The 19,175-nt window shown below is 33.2% G+C and overlaps 1 protein-coding gene and 2 pseudogenes across 1 annotated transcript; all 3 read left to right on the forward strand.

Moving 5' to 3' along the window:
- The first annotated feature begins 1,410 nt into the window (after positions 1-1,410).
- LOC148780601 (dirigent protein 22 pseudogene) lies at positions 1,411-2,007 on the forward strand (annotated as a pseudogene).
- Positions 2,008-2,034: 27 nt separating this feature from the next.
- LOC148780602 (dirigent protein 22 pseudogene) lies at positions 2,035-5,451 on the forward strand (annotated as a pseudogene).
- Positions 5,452-13,739: 8,288 nt separating this feature from the next.
- Positions 13,740-14,460, forward strand: LOC18441663 (dirigent protein 22). Its single transcript, XM_011627785.3, has one exon. It carries the CDS (start codon positions 13,769-13,771, stop codon positions 14,363-14,365), a length of 597 nt encoding a protein of 198 aa, XP_011626087.1. The 5' UTR covers positions 13,740-13,768; the 3' UTR covers positions 14,366-14,460.
- The last annotated feature ends 4,715 nt before the right edge of the window (positions 14,461-19,175 follow it).

Genomic DNA, 19,175 nt, shown 5'->3' on the forward strand with positions numbered 1-19,175 from the left:
TTCCATAATAATTAATTGTCAAAGAAAGAAATTTTCAAGATCACCAAAACGATCACATGCTACTCTAATGACTTCTTTGCGTTGAAGACATTGAAAGTTCCAAGCACGATGATCGCACGCATTCTATTAATTTAGAAAAATGAATATTTCAACACTCTACCTATATTTATTGATTTAAGTTCAAAATACTCATAGAAAACCACATCGTGTTGAGTTAGAATAGTTGCAAATGGGCAAAATATTAAATATTTCGTATCAACGGGGTATTCGGATAAATTTCCAATTAATTTATAAGAGAAATATTTAGTGGCCCTTCAAGACCAACGTATCACCATGAACCCGTGATCAATTTTCCAAAAACATATGATATTCTTTTGGTAGAAATAACTTATGATTACTTTGATTCATTCTTTAGATCAACTTAAAAAAAAAAAAATCGAAACTGTTTATGGTGCTAAAAAAAATGTACCATATGAATTTCCCCTCATAACTCTTGATCATCTACTTGAGCAACAGTTAATTATGGGGGTGGTTTCTATAAGGTTGCAACCTTAAACAATCCATTTAAAGCGCACCTCCAAATTTTATCATAGCATATAATTTGGATGTAAAAATAGTCTTATCTCATATTCTATTTTCGTATCTAATTATAAAATTTTAAGTCTCAAAAATGATTAAAATCAAGTACATCTATAAACATATGAAAATCTTGAAAATGGACGGTCTAGATAATGTGTTGTAAGATGCATCATTTCTGAGACTCAAAATCCTTTCTTTTTTCATAGTCATACATTTGAACATCGAGATGATCAGTTAGAGAGTTTTTCAATAGTAAAACAACCTTTTCCAATGGATTTTTGATGTTCATCTGTAGTTCTACATTTTAAAGTTGCAACCTTGTATAAACTTTTCCCATCAAATATAGGGCTTGATATAAAACTATTTCTTTCAAAGTTGTTCATAAGATAGATCAAAGATGATATGAAAATATTCATATAAAAACGAAAAATCCAATGGAAATAATTTTAGATAAAAAATTATTCAATGAAATCATATATCTTTAGTATCGGGTAGTCACAATTAACTTTGACCATTGGATGTAAAATTAAATGGCTATACTTTTTTTCATTGATTAAGCCGATACTTCAAAGGTAATTTACTCACACTTTGAGGAACACTCCAGCTATCAGATTCTCACATGATTTGGTTGGTTGTAAGTATATGTAACTTATCAAAAGTAAATAGTTCCTTTGTATGCGATCCCATTTTAGAGTACCATAAATGGGCTGTTATTTTAGTCAACCATCTTACAAGTCTTGTGGACAACCATTTGTGCCCCCTATTTTATTTATGCCAAGTCCCGGGCTCTATTTAGACCAACCCTATAGAAATTGGGGATTACGTAAAGACATGGAGTATAAAGAGCACGCCTCACCTCTCTGTAACTCAATTCAAGATCTATCTAAGATGAAAGGAGCACCTACAGTGGCGTTGCTACTTTTCTTCTTGGCCATAGCGACCTCCATGGCAGATGACTGGAGAGAGACCGTAGGCATGGGCCAACCCAAGGTGAGCCACCTCCACTTCTACTTCCAAGGAGTGCTCACCGGACCAAACCCCACATCCGTACTCGTGGCCGAATTGAATAGCACCCAGGCCTCACCCACTAGCTTCGGTAGCATCTACGTGCATGACGACCTACTAACAGAAGGCCCCAACCTCACTTCGAAGCTGATCGGCACGGTACAGGGAATTGAAGTAGTTTCTTCTCAGACAGAGTTAAGCGTCACCATGGCCCTCAACTTTGTGTTCACGGATGGCGGATTCAATGGAAGCACGCTCACGGTGGTCGGAAGGAACCCGATACTGCAGGATGTGAGGGAGATGTCTGTGGTGGGTGGAAATGGAGCTTTCAGACTGGCTCAGGGCTATGCACAACTCCGGACTATTTTGTTGACCACCGGCTCATTGACTGTGGAGTATAATGTCACTGTGATCCATTACTAGCTTCTTATTTCACTGGTGTTGTCAGCTATGGCGCAAACTCTTTTTGGAGAGAATAACAAATTCAGCATGTATGAGATAAAAAGGATTTTACCAATTTTGGTAAAATTTATCAATTAATGTTTTAATATTTGGACAAAAAGACATAGCATCTCATTAAGTTAGCCGTCTTGCCTTTATCATCGTCCGGGTATATCATCATCATTAATTAAATGTTTGGGCCTCGATCGTTTACATATTTTTTTTATTAAGAATTTTTTATTTTTGAGAAATTTACGCTAATATGCCTGAAATTAGTGTAACTAAAGAATTTCATTTCAATTTTCAACTTTCAATTTTAAGTGTGTAACTATGAAATCGGGCCTCTAGATATAAAGCCAAATGTGAATTGGGATCTTCAAGATCCAAAATCAAACTTAGACTAAAAGATGTTGTTTTGATCTCCAAAATCAAAATCACTGTGATCCATTGCTAGCTTTTTATGATAAAAGGGGTTCTTGTCTACCAATATCTTTCTTCAGATTCCTCAATAAATGTTGTAATTTGTGGTGTGGCATTTGTTGATTGATGAGAATCGCGATGGATGCAATTTTGCCTCGAAGACATCTTTCTTGAGGGGAATGAAGAAGACGAGGGACCACAAAAAGGCCTTAAATCTTAATCCTCTATGTTCCATAAGACAAAGTCTCATCAAGTTAGCCGTGTTGCCTTTTATCATCAGGCGGTCTCATTATCATTTATTGAATATTTGGAGTGCTCGATAGTTTACAATTTTTTTATTAAGGATGTGTTCTTTTTGTTTGAGAAATTTAAGCTACTAACCCCTAAATTAGTGTTGTTAAAACAATTTCCTCAATTATACGTGTATAGCCTTTTTATTTTTTTTATAATGATCATTGCTTTTTCGGTTCGAACGAAGGAATCCATTACATATAATCCAAATTGGATCAAGTTCTATCGTTGATCAGACATTTTTATATGAAAAGTACAAATCGGAGTTTGAAGAAGGAAAAGTAGAAGGAACCCTCGACCCATAACATCTAGAGAAAGATTTATTCAACTACATAGTTTGGGCTCCTAGAATATGCCGCATTGTATCGATTTTTTATTAAGAATGCGTTTTTTGGTTTGAAAAATTTAAGCTACTAACCCCTAAATTGGTGTTGTTAAAGAATTTCTTCAATTTTGCGTATATAGCCTTTTTACCTTTTTTTTATTTAAAAAATACCACCATTTTGATTCTTCAAATTGATACATGTGGTACAAATCACCGAGCGTTAACCAATTAAGCACAGTCTCTTTCTTTAGTTTTTTATATATTTGGGACGTGTAGTTATCAATAAGATTCACTATTTAAAAATAAAAAATAAATGATTGTAATAAACTAAAATAACCAGGTACCCCTTAAAATTGTTGGGGGCACTTTGGTTATTTTATTTTATAAGAGGGGTTTTTGTAACAGCGTACCCACTGAAAACTACATATGCCCCAGTTTCATCTAAAATGACATGTAAAAAACATAAAAAAATTATAGCATGTTGTGTACTTTAAACCATCAAAATCACGACTCGACAATAAGAGCTGTGCCAAAAATATTGCTCGCCACTAGATGCCACTTGCCCAATGATAGGTTTTTCTCTCTACAGAGTAACTTTAATCTTACATCCCACCCATACATATCCATTAATGGTGCTGTTTGCATACGGATGCATCCGTAGCTGTAGAGGTAAGGTGCACCTTTAAATTTTATGATGATATATAATTTTGATATAAAATATTTTTAAGATTATTTTAAAATTTTATTTTTATATCTAATTATAAAATTTTAAATTTTAAAAATGATTAAAATCAAGTAGATCTATAGACATATGAAAATCTTAAAAATTGACGGTGCAGATAATATGTTGTAAAATGCACCATTTCTGAAACTTAAAATCTTTGTATTTTTCATGGTCATACATCTCGATGCCGAGATGATCAATTAAAGGGTTTTTCATCATTAAAACTACCTTTTTTGATGGATTTTTGAGCTGCATCCGTAGTTGTACATTATAAGGTTGCATCCTTATACAAACTTTTTCCATCCATTAATTACATGTTTCTTCTTCTTCTTCTTTTTAGTTCGGTTTTACACGTTTGAGAAAAATATTGCTACTAAACGGAGGAGGGCAAGATGGTCCAGACAAGTGTTTTGCATCTAAAGGCTTCAATTATTAAGGCACGACCACATTATTCCCCGTGAGGGAAAAGTCTATAGAACCAAGGCTCAAAACAATCAAATTAAAACCTATCTCAAAAATTTCGTTGGAAGATGTTGCTTTGATGCTCAAATATCTTCAAATTGATCATCTCAACATCAAGATATCTGGACATGACAAAAAAATGGATTTCAAGTCTTAAAAATAGTATATTTTGTAACGCATTTTTGGACCTTCAATTTTCAAGATATTTTGAAGCTTTAAACTTTATAAATAAATATGAAAATATATCTTAAGACTATCACAGAAATTTCCAATATTGAAATCACATTTCTCAACACTATTTGAAGTAGGCTCTAATTTGATTGTTTAGAGCCTAGGCTATAAGCAAAACCACACACATAAAATAAAGAATATAATAACAACATCAAAATCAAAGAAAGATATAATAACTAGCATATCCCAAATCAAATGAGGGCTTTCCCCAAATATTTGAACGGCAATTCCAAGTGAAGCAATTGCAAGAAGACCCTTCTTTTCTAGTTCATCACGCCATCCACCAACATAACCTGGCAATAAGGTTTTTCCCAAATACTTGTTTTGTTTTTTTTTAAGGTGAGGTTTTTCACAGATATTACCAAGGAGTTTTCAGACCGGGCCATGTATAAAAGAAACTGCCTTCATCAAACATCTCATTGAATCCAAGATGAGAGGGAACGAAGCATTAGCCACCGGCATGGCCTCATTGTTGCTCTTCTTCTCCTCCATGCCCATTTGAGCACAGCTAGGCCTAGGTGAACCAAAAGTGAGCTGCTTTGATTCCTACTTACATGACCTCCATGTCGCAAAGAAGCCTACGTCAGTGACCGTGGCCAAAGCCAACACGGCAAATGCCTTGCCCACTCTCTTTGGCGAGGTCGTCGTTATTGACGACCCCTTGACCGAAGGACCGAAGCTCACATCCAAGGTTATTGGTCAGGCACAAGGCCTGTATGCTTTCACATCCCAAACTGAGCTCAGTTTGTTCGAGTCCCACAACTTAGTATTCACAGATGGCAAGTTCAAAGGTAGCACTCTCACTGTGATGGGGAGGAATCTAGTTCCGCTTAAGGTGAGGGAGTTATCGATTATTGGAGGTACCGGAGCCTTCCTCCTAGCTCATGGCTATGGTGTTAAACAAACCTACTCCATCGATACAACAACTCTGAACGCTATAGAGCACTACAATGTAACCGTTATCCACTACTGAGGAAATGTCATTCATGTATCCTTTAGAATGATTCTATGACTGATGAAATTTCCTTGATTTGTTTTTTTTTAAAATAAAATTTTCTTGTGTTGTTTCTCCTTTACAAAGCTCTTGTTTGAGAGTGCTATGCTAATATGTATGGATGGGCATAGGGTGTACACATGTCAAGGTTCGTGAATGTCTGATGATGAATAATTGAGTCATTGAATGTGCTGAACTTTTGTGCCATTAAAGGCCTTACGAAAGCATGTAATCAATATCAGATATACCCAAACAAATAACTTCAGTGGGGGAATGATTCTGAAAGACCAAGAGAATATGGTCTTGAGGGACCGAGGGAATATGATTTTGAGGGACAAAGGGAGGGACCGAGATTGGTAAATGCTTGCCGATACTCAGATTTCGTTTGACGTGCTAGGTCAATCGAGTTGGAAAACTCTATTACCTAGCCACCGATGAAGATTTATGGGTTATCCTTTGATGAGGTCGGAGTTGCCCATCTTTCAAAGATCTGAGCTAGACTATTGATCCGTACACCATTAGAGGAGGAGACCCAGTGTGAGGTGTACTAAGTCCGGTTGAAGTAATCCTCTCGTATCTTGCTTTGTGGTTTGCTAGCTTTTATTTCTCATAAGCATTGTTTTGGTTTTATTTATTGAATAAATGATGTTGTAATTAATAGCAGCGTGTCAGAACTACTTTTGGTTATTTATTTGTTTATTTCAATAGAGTTTTATTGTATTTGGACATTTGTAAGTGTTGTAGTCGGTAAAAAGAAAAAAAATTAAAAACGATATACATTATGCTAGATCACCTTGCCTAACTTTCATTGGTATCAAAGTGAGGTTTCATGCTACCATATCTCTTCTGTTTCACAATTTTTATGAGTTAAAAGCCAGACATTTGAAAGACAATGGCTTTGTTGTCCTATGGGAAACCTCTGAAATGATTATTGGCATGATTCCTATGCCGCAAATGTACTATGCAGAATAGGGTTTCTTGTATTGTTTTGGAGCACTGATATGAATAAGAAGAAGAGATATTTCTCTAATATATACCGCAACGATACTTATGTTTTTTAGAGTAGGATCTTCTTACAAAATTTCAGTAGGAGATTACGGGGAATTGAGTGTTATGGACTCATCATTAAGAGGTGTCAATTCTGAACCTGCAAAATTCTGGAACTGTACATTGAATTCTATGAAATTTTTCACCATGCAAATAATTTTATTTCTCAGTTATATTTTACTGTAATTCATCAAATTGAGTTTACTTTAAAAAAAAAAAAAATTTATGAAGAAATCATTTGCGGTTTGAAAGATATGGTCCTTTTATTGAAGTATGTGCAAGTGTTGTTTTCTACAATGAAAACTGTTTCAGTGATATGAATGTCATGATTTTATTTCGATTGTTAACATAATGTTTTGAGGTCCACGCTGAGTTCTTAAGGTGCCATTTTGAGTCTACTATCTAAAAATAATTATTTGAGAGAGAAATATCTATGGGAAATAAAGAAAAATATTTCTTTATTGGAAAAAAGTCATCCTGAATTTATGCGGTTTGGTGTGTTTGATTGAGATGTAAATATCCATTTTTGACAAGTCTACTTAACAATGGGATATGAGGTCCGCAGAAAGATAATTACTGCCCTTTTGTGTCTACTTTTGAATAAAAGAAGTTTAAAAGGGAAACTCCATGTGGATAGAGAGAAAATATAATTTTACAAGATAGTGTTTATCTTAGAATTCTGCAGTATAACATGTTTTATGACATGAATGTCACTTATTTAATTCCATGTAGAAAAATACTATTTGGGATTCACACCATAATGTTTAGTTTTAGTTTTGAGTCTAGTTTGCAACAAAAATGGTCTCAAGAAAAAATATTTGTTAAGGCGCATCTTTGTATTGCTCATAATAGATGCCCTTTTAGGACTCGCTCAAGTTTTATAGTGTGTCATGAGTATGGTTTATAACAGTAAAACTCAGAGAGAGGTAATACAATGTTGGAGAGACATGAGCACCCTATCTGGGAACTGTAAAAAATAGTAGAAACACAATACATGTAAAAGCATATTCATAGTGAAGCGATATGTAAAGAGGCAGTGGCTGTATAGAAACTCTAAAGATCGGTAAGAGAATTGAAATTGTGATTTTTGGAGTGATGGCATGAAGAAGAGTGTTTCTTCATGGTATAAAAAGGGGAAAATCCAAAGACCGAAAAGATGGACACTTCGATGACCAAGTGATTCTCCATCAGTTGTGTGCTCTCCGAATACTACCAAAATTCGTTAGTAAGAAAATCCAAGATCAAGTAAGCCCCGGTACCATACACTACGAGGTATGAAATCTATCCCACATTGCATGGTAAGGTCATATAAATAAAGAGGATTCATTAATTTATTTATCATTCTTTATGCTTCATTTATAACTTGGCTAGTTTTGTGCATATGTATGTATTGTATGGACATTAGTTGATAAGTACTAACAAGTTTAAACGAGCCAGTTTTTTAATACCAAGTGTTTTTGAGCCTCTTTGTGATTATATGAACTAATTAAGGTAGTAAAATACATGGAGATGTAGTTTGATCAAGATCTATGGACCTAAATATCAAACATGAGATATGGATATGACTCAATCAAATATATAGCATATTTGGAGTGTTTCAATGGAACCCGATATTGTTGACCATCCTCTCGATAATTTATGGTGATATGGTGTGTTGCATATGTTGAGGATCTCATGTTAAAGTCTCCAAATATTTGCCGAGAAAATATCTGTATATTTGTTAGATTTTGATAAACAACTTTTAGTCGTGTTTCGTTTTGGATAAAATCGTAAGATAGATTTATGTTTGTTGGCTGTAACATAACTTAATAAATAAGCAAAGGTGTATATGGTAAATTGATGTTGAAGACTGAATATGTTCATTTGAAAGAAGATTGGACCTCTTAAGCAAAAAAACCTAGGTCAATAGTTATAGTTTTGAGAAAACCCCTTAAACTTGTGAGGTCCACTAACTCTTTATAGAAAAGCATTCAAACCTTCATATTATTTTCTAACTATTGCTTGTGAAAATATACCAAATCAAGAGTTATGATAAAAAGGAAAAACATCGAGTCTTGAAAGTATTTTATAAAGATAGGAGAAAGTATCTTTTGTCTATACTATAGTTTTAAACACTCATATGTCATGACTCATATTTTTTAGTATCGATCATATGTCTTGTGAGTTAGTTTGTTGGAATCATCGATTACCTAATATCATGAACTATAGAGAAGGCCGTCTTGGTAGGCCTCTTTGACACATATTGTGTGGATAAGATAATTTGGTTTGTGTGGTTTACTACCAAGAGATTAGTGTGGTTGAACCTTTATGGTTTAAGAAAGTTTTGTATTTGGCAAAACCAACAGGCATTGAGTTTTTTTTTTTTTTTCTCATAAGAGGCTTGTTATACTACTTCATGACATAGGCATGAGAATGCTGAGAAAATACATATTATATGTGTTATAATTGAGTGGGCGCTTCAACAGTCCCACAATTGTTTAAATTACTTGGATATTCAGATTTACATGCATTCTATTATAGGAGATCCAGATAAACTCAACATTCCAGTGGGAGTAACTACTGGTGTTTGACGGGCCAGCTGGAACAACATACTATAATTTTTTTCACCCATAGAACTCAAATGTGTGGCACTAGTTGTACGGCCACAAAAGGGAGCAGCGTGATTGAAGAACTCCTTTGAGATGCAACCCCATGCAATGAGGGTACATGATGATCTTCAGTGACCACAAGTCCATGATTCGCGATGTGACATGAAAGATGGACTACGATCACACTCGGGATGCTATCCAAGTAGCAAAGAGAAAGAGGCTTCATGACTCCTGCAGGAGCTGCATCCATAAATCCTAACAAAATAAGTAAAGCGTCACCTCAAAGCTTATCTAAAATTGGAGTGTTGGAGTATGAAAACTTTCAAATCAAACATCTTGGTCTTCACCATTATGATTGTGAAAATCAAGACTTCAAGTACTAAAATTAGCATATATATATACTGTAACACTTTATCTAGGCCATCCATTTCATCCTAAAAATAAGCGTTTACAGATCCCCAAGATCTATACCATTTTTTGAACTACAAATTTTATAACCAGTAGTGGAAATAGATTTTAAAACACCCCAAAGTATTTGCCAAATGAGGTTTGGTGGGATGAAGTTTCTATAAGGCCTAGGCTTTATGAAAATAAAATAAAGCCTCGCCTCAAATTCTCATCTGGAAATAACTATGGTGGCTCTAAGTTCAATTTTCAACACCAACAATAAAATTTGAAACTTAAAAATCGGTACAAATCTTGCGAATCTATCAACACTTATTTTAAATGGATGGTTTAGATCATTTGTTACAATATATACCATTTTTAAAGCTTGAAATCCTTTTTTTTTTTTTTTTTTTACAATCATAATGGTCAAGCCGCGATGAATGATATAAAGGTTTTACAATGCTTAAATTGCAATTTTCAATAAGTTATGAGGTGAGGCTTCACTTATTTGAATAGGGTGAAAGCTCTATCAAACCAGTTTCCTTCAAAGTGAGGCTCTACTGTTTTCTCTTTTTTTCCAATAAATCATAGGCGTTATGGAAAGTGCATCTCTTATTTCTATGAGGTTGCTACAAGGCCTAGGCTTTATGAAAACAAACGAAAGCCTCATCTCAAATCTTTGTCTAGAAAGCACTTTTGGCAACAGAACTGTCTATCGCTTTAAAATCAATTTCCATCACCGACAATGAAATTTGAAACTCGCAAATGATACAAATCTTTCGGATATTTGAACACTTATTTTTATAACAAAATAGAAGATCTAGATAATTTTTTACAATATACACTGTTTTTAGAGCTTAAAATCCTATTTTTTTTCACCACCCTGATGTTCAAGCGAAGATAGGACATATAAAGATTTTTTAATAATTCAATTGCAATTTTCAAGCCAAGATACAATATGTAAAGGTTTTTTAACGCTTCAATTGCAATTTTCAATAAGTTATGAGGTGAGGATTACTTATTTTGATAGGGCTACAGCCCTATCAAATCAATTTTTTTTTTTTTGACAAATGTTCGATCTTTTATTAATCTCTAGAAACCAATTATAGAAACAAAAATAACCAAAGAGAGAAGCTGCCCCCCCTCCCCCCCCCCGCCCCATTTGCCAATACATCAGCTAAAGAATTAGCTTCACGGGTAAACATGATAAAAAGAAACTGTGATAGAGAGGGAGATATCCATAACTCTAAGCCAAAGTGAACGTAAATCCCAAGGCATCCACTGCTCCCTTTATTACATTCAAGGAGTCGCCTTTGATCAAGGAGTCACCTTCAATCCAAACAGAATCCCTAGAATTCATCTCCTTGAAAATTTTCAACACATGATACACCGCACTTAGTTCAGCCTTATTAGCAGTAGCACAACCAATGGGACCAGCAAAAGAAAAAATAACATTACCTTATCCATTTCTGAGCACCCCACCAATACCTGCAATAGCTGGATTACCTAAGGAACTACCATCAAAGTTAAGCTTCAAAGTACCTGCCAATGGTGGTGACCAAAATGAATTGGGACGACAACTCCTACCTCCAAGCATAATGAGAATGCTGAGATTTGCCCCCCCCCCCCTCCCTTCCTTAGTGGCTGAAAACCATAACCAAATCATCGATTTAATTACATAACTCATTTTTCTCATTTTTCTTATATATAGGGTGTGGTTTGTATAGAGCCTGGGCTCTAAACAATCAAATTAAATCCTACCTTCAAATAGCGTTGAGACATGGTTTCCATATTGAAAATCTTTATGATAGCCTTAAAATATATTTTCAGCTTTATTTATAAAGTTTTAAGCTTCAAAAATAGTGTAGATCGACATATCTATGAAAACTTAAAAATCTTGAAAATTGACGGTTCAAAAATTTGTTACAAAATAAACTATTTCCAAAACTTGAAATCTTTTTTTTTTCTCATATCCATACATCTTGATGTCGAGATGATCAATTTGAAGATATTTGGGCATAAAAACAACCTCTTATAGTGAATTTTTTGTGATATACTTCAATTTGATTGTTTAGAGCCTCCCCTCTATATAAACTTTTCCCATATGTAAGGGTGCAGTTTGTATGGAGCATAGGCTCTAAACAATCAAATTAGAGCCTACCTTCAAATAGTGTCAAGAAATGTGGATTTAATATTGGAAATCTTTGTGATAGCCTTAAAATATATTTTTATACTTATTTATAAAGTTTAAAGCTTAAAAAATAATGCATATCGATATATCTATGAAAACTTAAAATTTGACGGTCCAAAAATGTATTACAAAATACACTATTTTCATAACTTTCAATGCATTTATTTTTTATGTCTATGCATCTTGATGTCTAGATGATCAATTTAAAGATATTTGGACATCAAAACAACCATTTTAATGAAATTTTTGTGGTAGGATTAAATTTAGTTATTTAATGCCTCGCTCTAAATATACTTTTCCCTATACATAATCCATATTGCTGTTACTTTTGACCTACATTTGTCAGTACATGTGTCCCTTCCACATTACACGCTACTTCAACCATCTACGACATGTGTCGACCCGCCACTTGGCCCTCTCCATAGGATACGCTTAAAATATATAAAAAATCATCAGCTTAAAATTAGAAGAACCTGGAAATTTGGATGAATGTCAATGACATATATTAAAAAAAATTAACATGAAAAAAAAAAGTATATAAATTACTCTAGGGTAACCTACAATATGATCGAATATTATCTTGGATCATATTATACTTTTCCATAATAATTAATTGTCAAAGAAAGAAATTGTCAAGATCACCAAAACTATCACATGCTACTCTAATGACTTCTTGGCTTTAAAGACATTGAAAGTTCCAAGCACGATGATCGCACGCTTTCCATTAATTTAGAAAAATGAATATTTCAACACTCTACCTATATTTATTGATTTAAGTTCAAAATACGCATAGAAAAACACATCGTGTTGAGTTAGAATAGTTGCAAATGGGTAAAATACTAAATACTTCGTATTTACGGGGTATTTCGATAAATTTCCAATTAATTTATAAGAGAAATATTTTGTGGCCCTTCACGACCAACGTATCACCATGAACTCGTGATCCATTTTCCAAAAACATATGATATTCTTTTGATAGAAATAACTTATGATTACTTTGATTCATTCTTTAGATCAACCTTAAAATAAAAAAACAAAAAACAAAAAACAAAAAAAAACCAAAAAAAAAAAAAAAAAAACCAAAAGAAAAAAGCAAAAAAAAAACAAAAAAAAACAAACTAAACTGTTTATGGTGCTAAAAAAAATGTACCATATGAATTTCCCCTCATAACTCTTGATCTTCTATTTGAGCAACAGTCAAATATGGGTGTGGTTTCTATAAGGTTGCAAACTTAAACAATCCATTTAAGGCGCACCTCCAAATTTTATCATAGCATATAATTTTGATGTACAAATAGTCTTATCTCATAATCTATTTTCATATCTAATTTTAAAATTTTAAGCACCAAAAATGATTAAAATCAAGTACATCTATAAACATATGAAAATCTTGAAAATAGACGGTCTAGATAATGTGTTGTAAGATGCATCAGTTCTGGGACTCAAAATCCTTTCTTTTTTCATAGTCATACATGAACATCGAGATGATCAATTAGAGGGTTTTTCAATATTTAAACAACCTTTTCCAATGGATTTTTGAGGTGCATCTGTAGTTCTACATTTTAAAGTTGCACGCTTATATAAACCTTTCCCATCAAATATAGGGCTTGACATAAAACTATTTCTTTCAAAGTTGTTCATAAGATAGATCAAAGATGATATGAAAATATTCAAATAAAAACGAAAATCCACTGGAAATAATTTTAGATAAAAAATTATTCAAGGAAATCATTTATCTTTAGTACAAGGTACTCACAATTAACCTTGACTATTGGATGTAAAATTAATTTGCTATACTTTTTTTCATTGACCAAGCTCAAACTTCAAAAGTAATTTTCTCGAACTTTGAAGCACACTCGAGCTATCAGATTTTCACATGATTTGGTGGTAAGTATATGTAACCTTATCAAAAGTAAATAGTTTCTTTGTATACAATCCCATTTTAGTCTACCATAAATGGGCCTTTATTTAGTCAACCATCTTACAAGGCTTGTGGACCACCATTTGTGCCCCTATTTTATTTATGCACAGTCCCGGGCTCTATTAGACCAACCCTATACAAATTGGGGATTATGTAAAGGACATGGAGTATAAAGAGCACGCCTCACCTCTCTGTAACTCAATTCAAGATCTATCTAAGATGAAAGGAGCACCTACAGTGGCGTTGCTACTTTTCTTCTTGGCCATAGCCACCTCCATGTCAGATGACTGGAGAGAGACCGTAGGCATGGGCCAACCCAAGGTGAGTCACCTCCACTTCTACTTCCATGAAGTGGGCAAAGGATCAAACCCCACCCCCATACTCGTGGCCGAAGCAAATAGCACAAAAACCTCACCAACCAGCTTCGGTAGCGTATACGTCGCTGACGACCCACTAACAGAAGGCCCCAACCTCACGTCGAAGCTTATTGGCAGGGCACAGGGAATTCAAGCAGCTTGTTCTAAGACTGAGTTCAGCCTCATCATGGCGCTCAACTTTGTGTTCACGGATGGCGAATTCAACGGAAGCACGCTCACGGTGGACGGGAGGAACCCTATACTGCAGGATGTGAGGGAGATGTCTGTGGTGGGTGGAAATGGTGTTTTCAGACTGGCTCAGGGCTATGCACAACTCCGGACTTTTTTGTTGGCCACCGGCTCATTGACCGTGGAGTATAATGTCACTGTGATCCATTACTAGCTTCTTATTTCACTGGTGTTGTCAGCTATGGCGCAAATTCTATTTGGAGAGAATAACAAATTCAGCATGTATGAGATAAAAGGGATTGTTGTTTACCAATTTTCTTAAAATTTATCAATTAATGTTTTAATATTTGGACAAAAAGACATAGCATCTCATTAAGTTAGCCGTCTTGCCTTTATCACCGTCCGGGTATCTCATCATCATTAATTAAATGTTTGGGCCTCGATCTTTTATATATATTTTTTATTAAGAATTTTTTATTTTTGAGAAATTTACGCTAATATGCCTTAAATTAGTGTATTTAAAGAATTTCATTTCAATTTTCAATTTTCAATTTTACGCGTGTAACTTTGAAATCGGGCCTCTATATATAAAGCCAAATGTGAATTGGAATCTTCAAGATCCAAAATCAAACTAGACTAAAAGATGTTGTTTTGATCTCCAAAATCAAAATAAAATTTGTAACTTCGTATCTTAAAAATCTAAAGAGGGGAAAATTTTGGAATAAAAAAAAGAGAGAGAAAAAAAAAAAGGTGACTATGTAAAATAAAAATTTTTGTGGGTGTGTCATTAAGGGTGCAGTTTGTATAGAGCCGAGGCACTCAACAATCAAAGTAGAGCACACCTTCAAATAGTGTCGAGAACATTTTTTCAATACTGGAAAACTTTGTGGCAACCTTAAAATATAGTTTTATCATTAATTATAAAATTTAAAGCATAAAAAATAGTGTAGATCAAGCAGAGCTATAAAAATCTTGAAAATTGAAGGTCCAAAACTGTGTGACAAGATGCACTATTTCCAAAACTAGAAATCTAATTTTTTCTCATGTCCATGCATCTTGATGTCAAGATGATCAATTTGAAGATATTTGGGCATCAAAACAACCTTTTCTAGTGAAATTTTTAAGGTAGGCTCTAATTTGATTGTTTAGATCCTCGATTTTATATAAACCTTTTCCTTTTTTTAATAATACTAAGTATCGAGAAAAATTTCATAAATTTCTCTTTTGTTTTTTTAAATCAATGTTGTTTCTCAAAACCGAATCAAAAAATAAATTCAAGCTCTAGAAACCAGTATGCCTTTGAAGCTACGAAGTACTAGATCTAGAAACCAGTAAGTCGTCACCCTGCATTCGTTGAGTTCAATGGATTTTGCATTCAACCAAAGGCGTGTGGAAATATTTTCTAGGGAATATTTTCACGTGAATGAATTCCTTTGCGTGAAAAGATGTATGGAGAATAATTAATATAAAAATATTCTCACATCTATTCACATGAAAGGATATTTTCACGTAAAATAATTTTTGAAAAATATTTTCACATAAAACAAACATTCCTTTTTCCATACTTTGTCTAGGACGGTTTGTAACCTCATCCGCTTTATATATGAATACACAGGTGGAATGACTAAATTTACCAAGTCCCATAAAAACAAAGACAAACTACATTACTGTCAAGACATTGGATTAAATTCAAAAATACCTCTAGAGTTACAAAATTATACAAAATTTTTTCCACAGAACTTACAATTGTTCAAACTTAGATACAGACAATTTCTTACTTGAACAATTTTTAATAAATTCGAATAGGCATGCCGTAAGGTACACTATATTCCTTCTCTCTTTTTTTCTTACTATTTAGTAAGATTCTGAACTTGGTCATTTTTCACAAATAAATTTTTTTACGTGGTTGTTTATTTTTTTTTTTAAATTGCTTGTTTTCTGCTTATTAGAAATAGCTTATTAAACATTAAGAGGTAGTTTTATCAACATACATAACCGATTAGAAACCGAATAGGTAGCTGAAACAACTTTAAGAAGAAACTAATAATATGTACAATTTTTTAGTTTATACTATAGAAACTAACAAAATTTATGATAATATCATTCTAAAGGATGAAGTTTTTATAAAGCATGAAAACAAAATAAAGCCTCCTCATCTTAAATCCTTATTCAGTAACAGAAATCTCTGTTATGGCTCTAAAATCAATTTTCCAACACTGACATAAAATTCGAAACTTAAAAAATATAAAGATCATGCTGATCTATAAACACTTATTTTTGGGCCAAATGGACGGTCTAAATAATTTGTTACAATATATGCTATTTTTAGAGCTTGAAATCCTAATTTTTCTTCACGACAATAATGTTCAAGCCGAGATGATTGATGTAAAAGTTTTCCATTGCTTGAATTACAATTCATGATGAGTTATGAGTGAGGCTTTACTTATTTTGACAGGGCTGTAGCCCTATCAAACCATTTTCCCATTCTAAATTACCAATATTCAGAAATCCCACAAAATGTTTTAGTTTAGATTCATTTTTTTTTTCAGTTCCTTTTTTTCTTTTCTTGTATTACTTTTACTTCTACCCTTGAATGTCTGATGTTTAATCTTTTTTTTTTCTTAAAATCTGAAGGTTCAAAGTTGATACTTGCAACAAAATTTCACAGAAGGTCACAAACTTCAATTTCGAACCATAAAAGGCCCGAAGTTGATGTTTGCGGGTTGGGGGGAGCCAACTTTAAATGTCCAAAGATGTCTGGAACAACTTAGGAGAAAAAAAGATTGAACTTGAGGAAAAAAAAAAAAACGACTACAGAGGCAAGGCTATAAACAATCATAATAGAGCGCACCTTCAAATAGTATCGAGAAATATGGTTTCAATACTGGAAATCTTTGTGATAGCCTTAAAATATATATTCATCTCTAATTATAAAATTTAAAGCTTCAAAAATAGTGTAGATCTAGCAGATCTATGAAAACGTGAAAATATTTAAAATTGATGCTTCAAAAATGCGTTACAAGATGCACCATTTCAAAACTTGAAATCTAATTTTTTTTCTCATGAACATGAATCTTAAGCATCAAAATAATCCCCTCTAATGAATTTTTCTAGTGAAATTTTTTAGGTGGGTTCGAATTTGATTGTTTAGAACCTCGCTTTTTCGATTCTATAGATTAGTATTGCATTGCTCTATTTTACAGCATTAAAGCACATGCGTAACGCATGTGTAACACTAGTATAATAATGAATGACTCGACATCTAATTTTTCTGCTTATGAAACTTAGCCATTGAATTGGTCCAATTGACTTGGTGTATTTTACAATTTGAACATAATTTTTAAGCTGATGTCCCTAGAAAAGTTAAATTCCATTTAGTCCTTATATTATCACCATTTCGGCCGTTGAATGTCCGATGTTTTTTTTTCCCCTTAAAATTCAAAGGTCCGAATTTGATACTTGCAACAAAAATTCACAAGATGTTTCAAACATCAACTTTGGACCTTGAAGATCTGAATTTGAGGTTTGTAACAAAAACACTCATAAAATCAACTTCCAACAAAAGGTCATCAACTTCAAATATTAAAGGCCCGAAGTTGATGTTTGCAGGGTGGGGGGGAGCCAACTTTAAATGTTCGAAGATGTTTGGAGCAACTTATGGGCAAAAAAAATATTAAACTTAGGAAAGGGGCTGGAATTGTGGTGCTAGCATCCCCACACCTAATTACCACATTGTGGTATCCATTCCTACCGTTGACACCCCCAATTTAACACCTTTAAAATGTAGCTCCCTAATCTATTGAAAAAACAAGTAGGGGCATGTCTTCCCTACTGAATTACTTAGCTCATATGAACATATGAGCCCAACGGCAAAGAATGAATCTGGGCTGATCTGACGGTCACGACATCATTCTGTATTTTAATTTTAATTTTTTTCTATAAATCCAAATAAATTGAAATTTTAGGTATGTGTTCTTCAAGAATAGGATAATCTTAAAAACATATCAAAAAATTAATTTGCAAGAAATAGATTGATCAAAATACCCCAGAAATGTTTTAGATATATTTTGTCAATTTATTTTTTGAAACTTATTTTTTAAATAGTTTTATTAGGTGCGCTTTGATGAGAAGAATGGACGCCTAAAATTTCAAATTATTTAGATTTGTAGTAAAAACATTAAAATTCAAATAAAAAATGACGTCGTGACCGTCACATAGACCCAGATTAAATCTGGGCCATTGGGCTCATATGTTCATATGAGTTAGTAGGCTAATCTCAACATTTTCTATATATATAGGAAAATTCTTCTCAACACTTATATGTGAAAATGAACAGTGATTTTGCTTACCCTCATCAACGTCCAAAGTTCATCGTATGGTCACGATTGTCCGGTAGTGTTTTATTTTCATTTGTTTTCTACAAATTGGAATAACCTAAAATTTGGCGCGTGCATACATCTTAGTGAGACGCATCTAATAAAAATATAGAAAAAATAAGTCGCAAAAAATAAATTGACTAAAATATCCCTGAAATATTTTGAGAGTAGTTTGGTCATTTATTTTATGTAAAATACTTTTTTGATATTTTTCATTGATTCACCTATTTTTTATGAACACACGTTCCAAATTTTAGGTTATTCCGATTTGTATAAAAAAAATACAAATATATCACTACTAGACAATTGTGACCGTGTGATGAACTTTAGACGGTGACAAAGGTAGGCGAAATCACTGTTTATTTTTTCCTATAGGTGTTTTGTAGCATTTTCCTCTCTCTCTCTGTCTCTCTCTGTCTCTCTCTCTATCTCTCTCTCTCTCTCTCTCTATATATATATATATATATATATATATATATATATATATATATATATATATATATATATATATATATATATATATATATATATATATATATATATATATATATATATATATATATATATATATATATATATATATGACGATGCTAGGGTGAGCCCATGGGCACTTGGAACAGTGTAAGCCCCATGGCATCTGGGCCAATC

The sequence above is a fragment of the Amborella trichopoda genome, chromosome 9 (assembly GCF_054954075.1).
Source record: "Amborella trichopoda isolate Santa Cruz 75 chromosome 9, AtrichopodaSantaCruz75HAP2 v2.0, whole genome shotgun sequence".
NCBI lineage: Eukaryota > Viridiplantae > Streptophyta > Magnoliopsida > Amborellales > Amborellaceae > Amborella > Amborella trichopoda.